Source organism: Diceros bicornis, chromosome 23 (genome assembly GCF_020826845.1).
Source record: "Diceros bicornis minor isolate mBicDic1 chromosome 23, mDicBic1.mat.cur, whole genome shotgun sequence".
In the NCBI taxonomy this organism is placed as follows: Eukaryota; Metazoa; Chordata; class Mammalia; order Perissodactyla; family Rhinocerotidae; genus Diceros; species Diceros bicornis.
The window spans coordinates 18,597,172-18,612,061 of NC_080762.1; the positions used below are offsets into that span (position 1 = coordinate 18,597,172).

General features: G+C 40.2%; 1 protein-coding gene across 2 annotated transcripts in view; it reads right to left on the reverse strand.

Annotated features, from left to right (window-relative positions):
- Positions 1-14,434, reverse strand: part of DCBLD1 (discoidin, CUB and LCCL domain containing 1) — a 61,249-nt gene extending 46,815 nt beyond the window's left edge. The window contains exon 1 of one of the 2 annotated variants that reach the window (XM_058566392.1): positions 14,184-14,434. In XM_058566392.1, coding sequence (XP_058422375.1) covers positions 14,184-14,295 — 112 coding nt within the window. In that variant the 5' untranslated portion in view covers positions 14,296-14,434. The remainder of the gene's footprint in view (positions 1-14,183) is intronic. The other variant, XM_058566393.1, reaches the window with a different exon arrangement.
- Positions 14,435-14,890: the final 456 nt, after the last annotated feature.

A 14,890-nucleotide genomic window follows, 5' to 3' on the forward strand; every position in this document is an offset into this window, starting at 1 on the left:
CTCAGAACCATAGCTGGTTTGTGAGACTGACCAACTGACCAACCACCTCCTCAAAACAACTTACAAAAATAAAACTTGACAGATGAAGTTGAGATTTTGGAAAAGCTGCAAGTACTCAATATTTTATAACTCCCCAAGTGATCTTTACACAAAATTGAAGTATTTTAATTCTGGACATTTGGAAATGATCTAAATTAGAAAAGAATATTCAAACTATGGTATCTCCAAGCAATGTGATATTGAGGAAAAGCTAAGGTCATATTTTAGAAGACTATTTAATTTTAAAACAGAATATAGAGTACACACATAGATATGAAGGAAAAAATGTTTAGTGTTTATTTCTATGGCGTGAGATTACAAGCAATTTTCATTATATTTATACATTTATTTTCTAAATTTTCTACAATATGAATACATTATATGTAAATCAGAAAAATAGTATAATTAAAAATACCAAATTCACCTAATGTTCTTTGTAACATTAAAGGCTACTTTCAGCATTAGCCTTAAGGTATAGACTGGAAGAAGTCTCTGTAAACTAATACACCCAAACTGTCATTAACACCTCACTCAACAAACAAGTAGGAACTTTGTATAACGTAGTTCCCACTTGAAGGAGCTCACAGGCAAGGAGAGAGAGAGGTATGTTAACAAGTAACCACTCGGAGTAAACTGACAGGTTCAAAAACAGAGATATGGTCTCAATATCTGTTTTCCAAACACCTGAAATAAATGGATATGCCTCTGCCTTTCACCCTTTAACATCAGCTATTCCAGAAGTAGGGATATACAAGGTATTTTCTAAATAAGCTTAAAACAAATCTTTAGATGCTTGTCTACACGAGTCAACCATTTATTTAGTCTACTGTAATTCCACCCACTAAGAAAGAAAAACAATAACTTCCTTAAAAGACTATTTCCCTTTGATAAGAAATCCTGTTCCACTAACAGAAAAGTGAAATTAAGATATACCTGATATGGACTTAGTTCTGCAATACGACAAAGCACAATTCAGGCTTTAGCAGAAAACTTTTAACTGAATTGCACTTGCTGGAAAATTGTTTGGATGAAGTAAAATGAATATGGCAAAAATACCTTTAAGATGAATTATTATCTAGTCCCTAAAATAAGACAGCAGCCTTCAAACTTTTTTTATTATGACCCGTAGTTATAGATTTTTCATCATACCCTAAGGAAGCACACATGCATACACACGCATAAATAACACACAAAAGTCTAATGTTATAATTTTTTTTATTATACGTACTGCACTGTGGTATTTCCTATTCTATTTCATTCCATTTTTTAATTAAAAGTATGCTGGTTGTGCCAAGTGAATTGATTTTATTGCCTACTAATGGGTCAAACGAGCAATTTGGGAAACATGGCTCTAAAATATTACAAGAGTGAAACCATTTCTAGAAACACGATTCCTTTACAGTTGTATCCTTGCTCTTCCTAATATTCAAGTTACAACAGGTTTCACCCATACACAATCATCCATCTGTGGGTGTGAGAAAACTTCTTCCCATGTCTAAGACCAAGTGAGTTCTTGATGATTACAATCTTTTCAACCAGAAAGGGGAGCTGGCAATTATTACAGAGCTCTTTGTCTAGTGGTGAGACAAACAGATTTCCCAAGGTATTACTAATTTCATTGTCAGCCATCCTCTCTTATAAACTTTGCTCTTCTCCAATTGTGCTTAACTTTTTTACTTTGTGTGTTGCCTGGAAAGGAATGGAAAAACAAGGGACGAGGGGCCTTTTTATTCTATGTGACAATACAAAGAGTAAAACATACGATGTTTTGATGATAAAACTTCAGTTATTCAAAATCTTTAGTTTTCCTGAAAGGACAGGGGATAATACCATGCTGAAAAAAGTCACAGCTATAGACTAGAAACGCATGATGAAGTTTTGCAAAACTGTTTAGAATCTCTTATTCTCACCACAGATAAAATAGATGCTAATGATATGACTAATGATGTAATGAAGATGATATTTTTGCCTCAGTAGATGAAAGACATTTGAAAGTAAAATAAAAGGAAACACAATGGTCTTATTGTCAAAAGTCTCTCCATGTAAACACTCAACACAATGTTTCCTATCAGCTAAAAGAATCACTTAAAATAAGTCAATTTGCATACGTGGAAATGAAACAAACCATTTCAAGCAGTCCTATCTGAGACTCCCTCCATAACGTGAGACTATTTCCATCAGTGTGCAAAAACATCAATAATTTTAATGTTAACATATTAAAAAGCATCACTTATGCCCAATGGGAAAAAATCTCAAAACCTAGCTTAACGTTATTCTTTAATGTGCAATTAGTGAAACCAGCGAAAACTCTATAATTCTTGGTCACTCTCCAGTCTTGTGATTCCTAAGAAAAAGTAAAAGACCACTGAAAGTGTTGTGGGTGTGGGAGAAGAGGGTTTGCACACCTATCGTTTTTCTAATTTCATAAATTATTTCCACATACTTGGGAGGTGACAGAGTACAATGGTTACAACACTGGGTTTCTCCCCAGTATTGGCTGTGTGGCCTTGAGTAAATCCCTTTACCTCTCCAAGCTTTAATTAATCATCTGTAAAAAAGAGACAAGGATACTGCCCAACTCACAGGGTCATCATGAGCATGAAATGAGATAATGCTAAAGTATTGAGCACAGAGGCTAGCATATAGCAATAATTCAATATATTTTAATTGCTATATTTTTATTTAAAAATACTACACATATTAAAGTATCAAGAATATTGCTTTGAATTAGCTGACTTCATCCAAATTCCATCACACATTGGCTCTATCATCTTAAGAAGTTACCATTTCGTGTGCATCAATTATCCTCATTTTTAAAATGACCAACCATAACTGAGTCTGGTGAAGATGAATGAGGCTGTGTGTGTCAAGTGCTCTAAATTGCTGGAAAGTCTAATTGGAATGCATCCCCCAATATTTATCCAGGGCCCACTAACTGCTAGGTTAGCATCTCCCAAAGTGGGCACTGTGGATTTCTAAGTCCTTAGGAGGTTTTTAAGGACTCAAGCCTTCATCTCCAAAAAAGAGTTGCATGGGAAATAAGCTTGCATAATCCCAGCTTTTTCTTCACCACAGGACACATCAAAGCCCTTGCAATGCACAGTGAAGCTCTAACAGGGGACGCAGTCTGTAACATTGCCAGGGAACTCTTTCCTCAATGGGCATCTCCTGGGAGTATTGTTCCATGGGACACACTGGCCGACTCCTGGGGTAGGCTCTCAAAAGTGGGACACACGGAGAGATCCCATAACGGGGCTTCTGGGATTAAAGATCAGATGTGGAGAAGTGGATTTTGGCCTTTAGAGTTCTAAAAATGATACTGAAATTGTAATATGTGACTCTGATACTCAAAAGCAAGACTTTTCCCATGGTTGTTATTAAGTTACAGGTTCTTTGGGAGAACTGGCAACAAACTGGACACATTGTTTGAGAGAAGTTTCTTAATTTCACAGATGAAAATGTGAAGAAAAATCTTGTTTCTGCAGCAAAAACATCTAAGACAATTGTTTTATCTCTGGTGAATAGATGGTCGGGATAAGGAAGTTGGAGAAAAGTTGCTGTCGACCTTTACTAATAATGTCAGGATGTTGATGTGATGTGAGAGCTGTAAACGCTGAAGTGGGGAAGAAACATGAGAAATCTTTCCTGTCTCTACAACGTGCTAGATTTTCTAACCTTGGTTCCATGTTAAACATGCCTATTGCCAATATTCAGATAAGGTGTAACTGGATACTAACTTTTCTCTCTGGGGTCCAAAAATTCCAATATTACCAAGTACAGACAAAGTTCATCTGAGTTTTAGAAGTTAAAACTGTAAACACTGCTCTCTCTCACACACACATATGTTTTTACTTTCACAGACATAGTTTTCAAAAAATCAATAGGAACCAAAAAGTTATTGGAACAGGAAAAAAAATCATAAAATTAATTGTGAAAGGGCTCTTACTAATACTTAGCCTTTACCAAGCATTTATCATAAAAGGTGACAGATACAGAGTGTTCTAAGGGACTCTATATTATCTTATTTTATCTTCACGAGTCATATTTGATAGATAATATTATTAGTTCCCTTCTTAAAAATTATGAAACATTTCATAAAACACACACATACAGACAGACATATATACAGAGGAATATCTGAAACATCCAAGAATGTACCCCATAGCTTATGTTAGGATATTTCCAATACAGCGCAATCGAAGCCCACGACACCCCTCCTTCCTCACATGTTCCTCCTATTATTCCTGCTGTGTGTGAAGAAGTTGAGGCTCTGAGATGCTGAGTAACTTAGCCCCGGTGGCTGAGTTGGCATCTGAACCTTGCCTTTCTGACTCCAGAGACCATGGAACTCAATCACTGCACTCTAAGGCTGCGATTGCTGAGGTCACCCATCTTAGGGGAGAGGAAACGGAGGCAGAGAGATTTAAGACATTGTCCAAGCTCACACTACAGATGAGCAGCACAATGGATATTAAAACTCACATTACAGTTATTTATTTATAGTCCTCCTCCTTTTGTCTGAAAATTAACATGAGGAAAATAGCCATGTTTAATTCATGGTTTCTTATAAAACTTATGATTTGAGAAACTCCATCACTCTTTTTAATTATTTAAGTAGCACTTTTTACTAGACTATTAAGGGAATAGTCTAATGAGAGGGGACTCTTTTACCTCCAACATAGGTTGTTCACTTGGCTTAGTGCCATTGTGGCTCCTAAAAGGTGCTTTGTAAATGGAGGTTTCAGTGGATTAAAATGCTGCTTCTCAAACCTTAGTGGGCACACCAGTCGCCTGGGGATCTTGTTAATATACAGGGCCTGGAAATCCTGCATGTCCAAAACACTCTTGATAATGACTATTCTGCTGGTCCCTGTGAGATATATATACCCTGAGTAGCAAGAGACTTAAAGAGCCCTCGTTATTAATAGGGATCTTGCAGTGAATCTTTTAAAAAATGAAAAATTCTTGAGATATTAGTTTTGCATGGTTTTATTTTATTATCTATTCCTACAATTGGAACACATCTATATTTTCAATTCGCAGACATTTATTTTCACTCAAGATTTCATTTATAAGTCCAAGACAGGCAATAATAAATTTCAGGATCTATATTTGAGGCAGGGTGACATTTCTGACACCTGGACAAGAGTTTCAATTTAGGAATTATTTGAGCGTACGGTAGAAGATACACAAAGAAATAAGACAAGAAGGTTTGTGAGAACATACGTGTGTGCACCATAAATAAGGAAAAGGCAATCAATGTTTACTGACCAGAAAATAGCAAATCTCAATTGGGAGAGAGATGGCATCTTATCATACATCTACTGAGGTATAAAACATAAAAGCTGAGAGAGAGAAAATAAACCTAATAAAAGTCAAATCACATTGCACAGTCCTGAAAATTGTACTGCCTTTGCGCATTCCGCATCCTGCACAGCTAAATTTATCACAATGAGATAAAAGCACATCGATAGCTATTAATTGGGATTTGAAAAAGTCTTAATATTTCTGTGGGAAATGTGATCACCTCTAAGAGAAACCGAAGACTATTAACTTAAAACTTTATTGCATAAATAACCCCCTGAAATTGTGTTCCTCCAAGACTTCTTTTCTTTAACTTGCTCTCCCCTGGACATGAGCTTCCCTTGAAGACGACGGGCAGGAGACTATCCTAAGGCATCTGGAATGTAGGACATGCGCCTGCATCCCACTTTGGACACAGAAAGTGAATGTGCCTGGGGTAAAGGATTCAATCTCTCTGAATCTCAGTTCCCTCAATAGCTCTCAGAACTGTTGGGATTAAATTAGATGCAAAAAGCCACTTGATAAATCAAAATATATATGAAGAGAAGGTTTTTAAAATTTTATTTACATAAAAACACCTGACTGGACAAGCAACAATGATCAATGGATATTTAAACCATTGAGGGAAATGTTGATGGGGAAGCGTAGTTTTACGGAGTGAGAGGCTATAATCCCACAGATTATTTGCAGGTCATAAGGGGAAAAGGCAACTTTATAATGCAGGGATCAAGTTGTCATTCCATGAAGTCACTGATCATTCTTAGCATTATCAAAAGTGGGGCAATAATAACAATAATAGCATATGCATCTTGTGATACAATTAGCAGTACATGGCACCTTTAAGGTACTTTTCACCAAAAACACTTAGCCTGACTCTAATCAAGTCTTTAGGTCTAACTTCAGGTTTATACAGAAATACAGGGGACAGTGCCCCAAGTAAAAGACACACCACTCAGAAGCAGTCAGTCCAATTTAGCATGTCAGCTGTGTCACAGGACAACTGAACTGATTTTCATGTAGGAAAATAAAACTTACTTGGGCAGGGGTCAGGGGTAGAGTAAAAGTAACTTAAGAGACATAATAACTAACTATAACGTGTAACAGACTTTGGATCCTTGTTCGAACAAAGCAATGGTAAAAAGACATGTTTAGGTTAACTGGGGAAATTTGACTAGGAATTGAGTATTAGAGGATATTAATATATTATATTACTATTAATAATTTTAGGTGTGCTCACGGCATTTTGGTTATGTACAAAAACGTCTAGAGATACAAACGAAATATTGAGGGGAGAAATGTCATGAAATCTTTAATATATTTTAAATACCTCAGGGGAAAAACAATGTGTCTGTTAAGATGTTAATAATTTAGCACAGCAACTGTAGCAAAGAGGATGAAAAGGAAAAAGAAGAAGAAAGAGGATAAAAAAAAAAAAGAATTTCCTACCCAAAATGCAAGAGGGTCTCAAAGATTTTTAGACCCTTTTGAGCTAGCAGTGACAATAAGTACAGGGCCATTTCTCTTTCTGTAGAGTTAGGCTATCTTCAATTTTAATCTCTTGGGAAAGCAGTGGCTTTCTGGAGGCAGGAAAAAAAAAGGCAAATCTTGGTCCGTGTAATTCTCAAAATAAGCATCCTCCATTCTAAACTCGTTGGAGTGGGAGCAATTCAATAAACAGATCTCATGTCCAGTGGTCTCAAGGGCTATTAAGCCTTAAAATTTCCTCCTTTGGGCTGAAATTAACCACTATTCAATCTGAGGTGAACTTGCTTTTGTGAAAAGCAATAAAAAGGCTGTATTAAATCCACTCAGCCATTTAAAAATTGAGACCAATGGAGATGTTTACATATGTTCCCTACAGAAAATTTTATGCACTAGTAATTCAAATTTAACTGGACTTTATGACTTTTAATATTGGTTGGCCTTGTTTTTTCTCAGAAACAATAGTTTATTTTCTTTACCTTTTTTCAAGAATAGAGTGCGCCACAAAAATCATTTACACACAACCTTTAGGCACATCCATGAAACACACTCCATCATGAAATAGAGCCACATAATACTAGTTTCCAAGGATTTTAATTTTGAGATGAAAGAAAAGAAAGACCGTATTCTTTTCTCATCTAGTAAAATGTAAATATGTTGGACACTGAATAAAAAAGCTACAATAGTGGTTGTAATCTGAGTTGGAAAATGCTGAATATCAAAACAAATGTGGTTCTCACTAAAGATAAACTCTAAATAGTCTAAGCATTGACAAGGTTGACCCCTTTAAGTGTAAATTAAGAATCTCATCCAGGAAGGACCAGGGAATACTACACCTTACCACTCTGATACTTAGTATATTTAAAGTTAAACTTAGATACTTTTCCCAAATAAAGTATGGACAAGCAAATCACTTCTGACTTCATAAGCAAGGAAGAGTTATTTGAATCACACAAAAGAATCTTAACAAGACTCACAGCTGATCGGCCAAGACAGAAACCCCACTTTCCCACCAGATATTCCTCAGTAGCAATAAATGACTTGAAAATGAGTTCTTGGTTTACCTGAAGGCTAAGTCTAAAAATAAATATAAACGTGGAACTTTTTTCCAAATAGTATGGTAAAAAGCTTTTAAGAAAATGTTAAGTTAAAAAAAAGCAGGATATAAAGCCTGTAGCGGCTAGGTAGCAGCTAGGTAGCAGAGTATGCAGGTATTAGTTTTATTGTTCTACTTTATAACTTACACAATTTTTTTTTTTGTTTTTTTTTTGGCTGAGGAAGATTCGCCCTGAGCTAACACCCGCTGCCAGTCTTCCTCTATTTTGTATCTAGGTCACCGCCACAGCGTGACTGACGGGTGGTGTAGGTCTGTGCCCGGGATACAAACCCGCAAACCTGGGCTGCCGAAGCAGAGCGCGCTGAACTCAACCATTACGCCACAGGGCAGGCCCCCACGTATTTTATATATATAATTTTGTTTATCTAATATTTAGTAAAAACAAATAGTATACAGTATATAAGTTTCTGTGTGTGCGTGTACATGTGTATTTGTTGTGGGGATATATATTTCTGTGTGTGTGCATGCACACACCAAAAACATGTCCTTAGTGGTTCTGTGTAACACCTTCCTTGCAGGATTATGATATATCGGTACAATATTAGTTATCAATACCCTGCTTCATTCCACAACTATTCTGCCTTATTCTGCCTTGTAGGCATTAGGGAAGATCTTTGGGAAGGTAGTCAGGAGAGAAAGCCCCATCCTAAGAGAAATTTATTCTTTTTTTAAAAAAGGCTCCAGGTAGCTTTATAAAAAGGGAGGGATTGGGTAACACGGAACCACTTAGCTGTTACCTAGTTTCAATGTTATTCTTTGCACCTTTGCCTACAAAAAAAATCCACCTAACCTAAAATTACCATATGCAAGCATATACAAGACAAAGACACTTCTGCAAATGTCGGGTACACTTTCACATAGCATATAGCTCCCAAGGAGATAGTTCATAAAAACTAGATTAATAGATTGAGTAGAAATGGCAATAAACAGTCAAGGCATACATGACAACATGGCTTTAACACAGTGCTAATGTCACAAATGCCGAAACACTGTTCCCAAATGATCTTCGAGGTGAAATAGGCCCCTGATGCCCTCAATGTTCAAGCATCTGCAGATCATAGGGGCCACTGATGCACCTGGTGCAAACTGGTACCCCACCTGCTCCTCTATTCTTAAGACTGCCGGCACCTAGCTCATGGCAGCTTTCCTGGAGTTGCCTATAAAGGAGTCTCAGAGATCTCCAACTCCTTTTCAGAGTTGAATTTACCTGTTTTCTTGAACATATGCATAGTGTTTCTTAAGACGTCACAGTAGTCATGTATGCAATTCTTGTTTAAAACAATTTAGTGAATATTACCCTGCACCACGTTCTGTCAAACTCAGCCATAGCATTCTCAGGGAACAGTTATCTGGAGCCGGTGATCAGCCAGGCCCCATACCGGGTGCTGGTGGTGAATATAAAGGTTCCATTTCATCCCTGCTCTCGTGGATCTTAAACTCTCCCCTCACTTTTCTCCCTCCTTTCCCCCCCAAAAAACTCTCCTCTTCAATTCCCACTGAAAGGCAAGTTTGGCAGTTGGTTCTGGATTCAGCACACTGAGGCTCACAGAATTTATTTCCACATTGGGTTAGCAATTGCCATGTGGTTTTTTTCTCATCAGTTAAGTCTCTCCCACTCCCCCACCCCCAAGGCAAACAACTATTTTTTCATATACAGAGAATGAACATCTGGAGGATGACATCAACATGACTCTCCAGTTGCAAAAAGGCAAAATTACTCCATCGTCTAATGAAAAAAAATCTGAAAGTCTGGCAATATTTTTCCTTTCATCCTCAATGCCAGACTTCGAATGTACCGGAAAGTGTTCTTCTACTTTAAATTCATGAAATTTTCAGACTTTTTATTTACAAACAACAGTTGGATTAGACATACAGTTCCATTACTCTGATTCTCAACTAGAGTCAGCTCTGAGTCTTTCACAGCAGAGCAGGAACTGTATTTTCACTGCTTCTCCCTCCATCCTCGCAGAGCACCCATCCCCTCTTGAGCACCCATCATGTGCTGACCACTGTTCGAGGCACAAAGCTCCTCATGGACCTTATATTTTCATAGGGGGAAGACAGATAAATTAAAGTGTAAATTATATACTCTGTAGGAAGATTGTAAATGCTCTAGAGAAAACTGACAGCAGGGAAGGCAAATGTGGAGTTCTAGGGACGGTAAGAGGGTTACAAGCGGTTAGAGCAATTCTCCCAGAGAAGGCAACATCTGAACAAAGACTGAAGGAGGAGGAAGTCCCGTGGCTATTGGGGCAAGACTATTCCAGGCAGAGGGAACAGCACATGCAAAGGCTCTGAGGTAGAAGACTGCCTGATACCTTTGAGAAATAGCAACAAAGCCAGTATGGCAGGCAGTATGAGCAAGCATGGTAGGAAAAGAGGTCCAAGAGGCAGTGGGGGGGGGGGACGGGACAAAGGGGACCCCATATTTGTCAAATTAACAGTAATAAACAGTAATGAATAATAAGAGGGCTGGCAATTATTGATCTCTTACTATGTGCAAAGTGCAATTCCAGATAGGTTATGTGTATTATCTCCTTAAAAATGTAAAACAACCGGCTGCTCTAATATGTATAGAGTTGACTTTATGCTTTAGGACACACAGAGCAATAAGTCCAAAACTATAGGAAATAGTTCCCTGAACAAATTTTTTTTTCTTTTTTTTCTGTCTTAACATAACTAAAACCTTTGCTAAATGTTGCAATGAATTTAATTTCCCCATGCATCTTAAAAATAAAAACATAATTCCTTATAAATGTCAGATGTCTTGCTTATTTCCAAGTTGTGGTTTTTTTAATATGATTTTCAAGTCTGTTTCAGTACCACAGGGTCTAAAGGGTTCAACTTTTGAAAAGTTAATAAATACCATTTGGGACACTATTCAGAGTTCAAATCCTGCTTTAATAACATCCTTCGATTTGTTTAATGAATCCTTTAACATAACTTCTTTCTTTTCTGATATATATAGTATATCTTAGTGTTTCAGAGTGTTACAAGCTACATCTACTACAGCCAAAAGATATGGTACATACTGTTCTGCTGGCATGTTCCCTCCTTCCTGCTGTCCTTTCATTTAAAAGGCATCCTTACATATAGAAAATACGCACGCCAAGAGAGCTGGGCTTGCTACACAAAATTAATTAGTGAAAGCACCAGGTGTACCTTCATAAAGAACTTCCGTAGACTCTTTATTACTCGGTTTCCACTAATTAGGAAATAATTTGAAAACATCTCCTAAACCCAAAGAGATTGTTCAGTCCAGCTCAAAAAACATTAATTGAGCACCTTGGTCAGGTGCTGTGATGATCAAGACAACCCCAGTTGCTGTCTTCAGGAACTCACGGTCTCCAGGGCTGACTGAATTCCAGACCTTCGAGATGAGGGCAAGTTGGGGACGAGCGCATACACTGATGTAGAAGGTGCCAGAATACACTTGTGCTTACTTTTTAAAAGGCCTCTCACCCAAAACATCAGATATCAGCTGTCCTATGTCCAACCAAATATACAGGAGTGATGACTTAAGAAGAGACCTTCCAATAGCAACAAATTAGAATTGGGCAGAGTTTTTAAAGCAATTTTTCAGTATCCAATTCTATGCTTAGAAGTTTCCTCAGGAATTAACTGTTTATTTTTATTCTTCACTAACACTTAAATCACAAAGAGGAAATCTTTAATATCCATTTCCGAGTATTTAGGTGAAGAGAGAATCAGGGATATGTAGTCAGCACAAATTCATCACAAGAATTAAGGGTATTTTATGCTACAAAATATGATCAAGGTAATAAGACCTAAGTCCAAGCTTATGGATGTATACAAATTGAATCAATACTAATCATCAAATTACATGTGAAATTATGTAAGGTCAAAAGTCATGTGAAACAATCTGTGTGAATATCTAACTTTAGTTAAGCGGGTCCAGAGAAGCACAGCATAAGAAGGGATAGAAAACAACCGAAACTCTGCTCATTAAGCCCTAGTGCCTGCCAGGCTATGAACACTAGGAGGGGTAGACACCTTTTTCTTATAAGTGCAAAACACCAGATAGGCAAGCAGCAGCCCTACAAAGGAACCGGTATAGCTTCGTGGGGTCACCAGAATCTGACATAAAAAATTTGAATAATTTAATTGACTTGGCTTATAAATATTCAGATTATCACATTTATTTCCTGAAACATAACACAACAAATAAAAGTCTAATATTAAATTGTCTATGACACCGATGGTAGCACTTTATTATGACCCTAACATTATAAAATGTTTCCACCATTTCAAAACTGATTTGAATCAGCATTACCTGGGGAAACCTTTCAAAAGTGCATATTCCCAGGCCCCACCCATTGGAAATTCTGATTCACAATATGGGGCTGGGGCTTTATAAAAGTTCCGGAAAGAGCAGTGATCAGGCAAGTTAGGGAGAAGCATCAGACTAAGGTGACTCCAAGAACAATGAAGGTAAAATGTAATAAATGGTGTCTTCTCACCAAAAACAGACTATTGTGCTAAGGCTGCCCTCTTATCTTCTAAACATTGAGAGCACTAATATCACTGAGGACCACCATCAAACTACATAGCCAGTAGCATATCTCAAGACCTAAAACGGGTGTGCATGCTTAAATTTATGGAAACTTGAAAAAAAAGTGTCAAAGAGCTAATTGTGAGAAATACTCAAAAATCACTGATTATGCCTCTTCACTCAAGAGGTATCAGAACTGGAGTTCCTAGGAGATTTTTTTCCAGTAAATGTCCCAAATCTAAGTTTTACTTTTTTGTGTGATTGAATACCTTTATCAGTTCTTTTAACATCCTAAATATATAGGATGTTTCATGGAAACTCAAATGACATCTTCTTCCAATAGTCAACTGCAATAAAGTCTTAATTGTGAAGCTTAATAAGAATCGAAGAAACCACACTTGTTCCCAGAGAACTGCTCTACAGAGCACCCAGTTAATATCCTGACTGACCACATAACATCTGAAACTTCATTTGGAAAGATGGGGGACAGCTTTGGCCAGATTAGTACAGGGACATATTGTTGGACCGAGTCACAGATGTGCAGTATTAAAGGTGTATCTTCAAACAGTGACTTCAGAAACATTTTTCAATGCTTAACACATAAACAAAATCTTACTTAGTCAACAAAAGCGTGCACATTTATTAAAATTTTACAATATGCCTAGTATTCTGCTACAGTGCCAAGACATATTTTGTCTAAACTTTGGCTTTTTTTTTTTTTTTTTGAACAAATTGGTAACTTAAGAACCACTACCAACATCTTGAGTATCACTGTTTGACTGGGAATGGATACGCGGTTCAGCGAAAAAAAAAAAAAAAATACCAGCATTTGGTTTAGTTTGTCTCATTAGAAAACACAGAGTGAGGGTGGGTGTGGGGGAGCTGTCAAACTATACTGGATAGATTCGCTGCCACTAAATAATCTCAGTTGTACAAGGGCAGAAGTAGGGGAGGAGAGAAACAAGAACCGAAGAAGTGCGCAGAAAGCTGCCCCTTGCTATCAATAAAGACCTAATTAACAAGGATTTCTTAGGCTGGTCAAACAGTTTTCTGCTTTAATGCCGTGGATATGCAGAGGTAAACTCGGTTGCGGGTTCATTAGCTCCAACCTGAAGCCAAGGACTAGGTGCAGAGAAAGACCAGCCTCGTCGGGAGTCGACTCGCTCAAACACCCGAGAAGGAGCCGAGCACAGGATTCCAACTTGGAGCGCAGGCAGCACGCTGGTAAGGTCTGCCCGCCGGCTTCCCAGGCCAACCCGGGAAACATTGCCAACCACGCCGCACAAGCCGCACACGCACACGCTGGGATCCCGGCCGCGCGGGGAGCAGAGGCGACAGGGAGGGCCCGGCCGCCCAACTGCCGGGCAGCTGCAAAAGGAGGACTGAGAGAAGCGTCCCCGCACACGACTCCGCTAAGGCGGCCGGGGTCGTCAGCGCGCGACCCCTGGGCCATGTCACTTCTCTGGGGCCGGAGAGTCGGGAAGTCTGGAAACTGAGTGGGGCTGCGCGGCAGCGAAGAGAGCAAGTGGGGAGGCGCCAAGTTGATTCTCTCGTTTAGGGGGGAAGGAAGGAGTGTGGCGGGGGGGTGATCCAAATGCAGTAACTTATTTTACGCTCCAGCCGCCGTCGGCCAGATAGAGCGGGACTCCGCCGGCTGCGGGCGGCGACCCAGACTTCCTCCCGCGCTCGGTCCCTCCAGGCCCCGCCCGCCGGACGCGCTCCACTCACCCGGCTCCTCCGCCTGCAGCCCGAGCGGGGCGGACACCACCAGCAGCAGGGCCAGCAGGCCGCGGCCGGCCGCCCCCGCCAGCGCGCGTCCGCCGCGGGCGCCGGCCACCATGGCCCCGCCGCGCGCCAGCTTGGCAGGCTCGGCCTCCCCTTGGCGGGCGCAGCGCCGCCGCTGCCCGGGCCCGGCCGCCTCCTCCGCGGCCGAGCGCGGCGCGGGGACTGGGCGCAGCCGCGGCCCGGCACCGAATCCCATTGGGGCGGCCCCGGGCCCAGCCCGGCGGGGGCGTCTCCCGCCCCGCCCCGCCTTGTCCCGCGCGCCGGCCCCCAAAGGAGGAAGTCGCGCTCCCGGGCGGCGGCGCGAGGCCGGAGGCGTACCGGGCGCCGCCCGCGGTCCCTGCTAGGTACCCGGCGCTCGCTGATTCACTCTGTCCTCTTCCTCCGCCCCTCCTCCCCCAGTGCACGTGAACCTGGGAGCCAGGAGGACACCTGGCCGTGAGACCTGCCTGGAGCCGCGCTGTTCCCGGATCCTCTCCGGAGTGCCTGAGCGCGCGCTGGGCGCGCCAGAAAGGCTCCTCTCCTCCCGGGCTTTGCCAGCCCTACAGGGGTGGGCATGCCCGTGATAGCAGCACTGGGGAACTCGAAATCTTGTGATGATAAGATGATGATGGTGACAATTAAGATCCAATTCAAGTCCCTCCATGCATTCA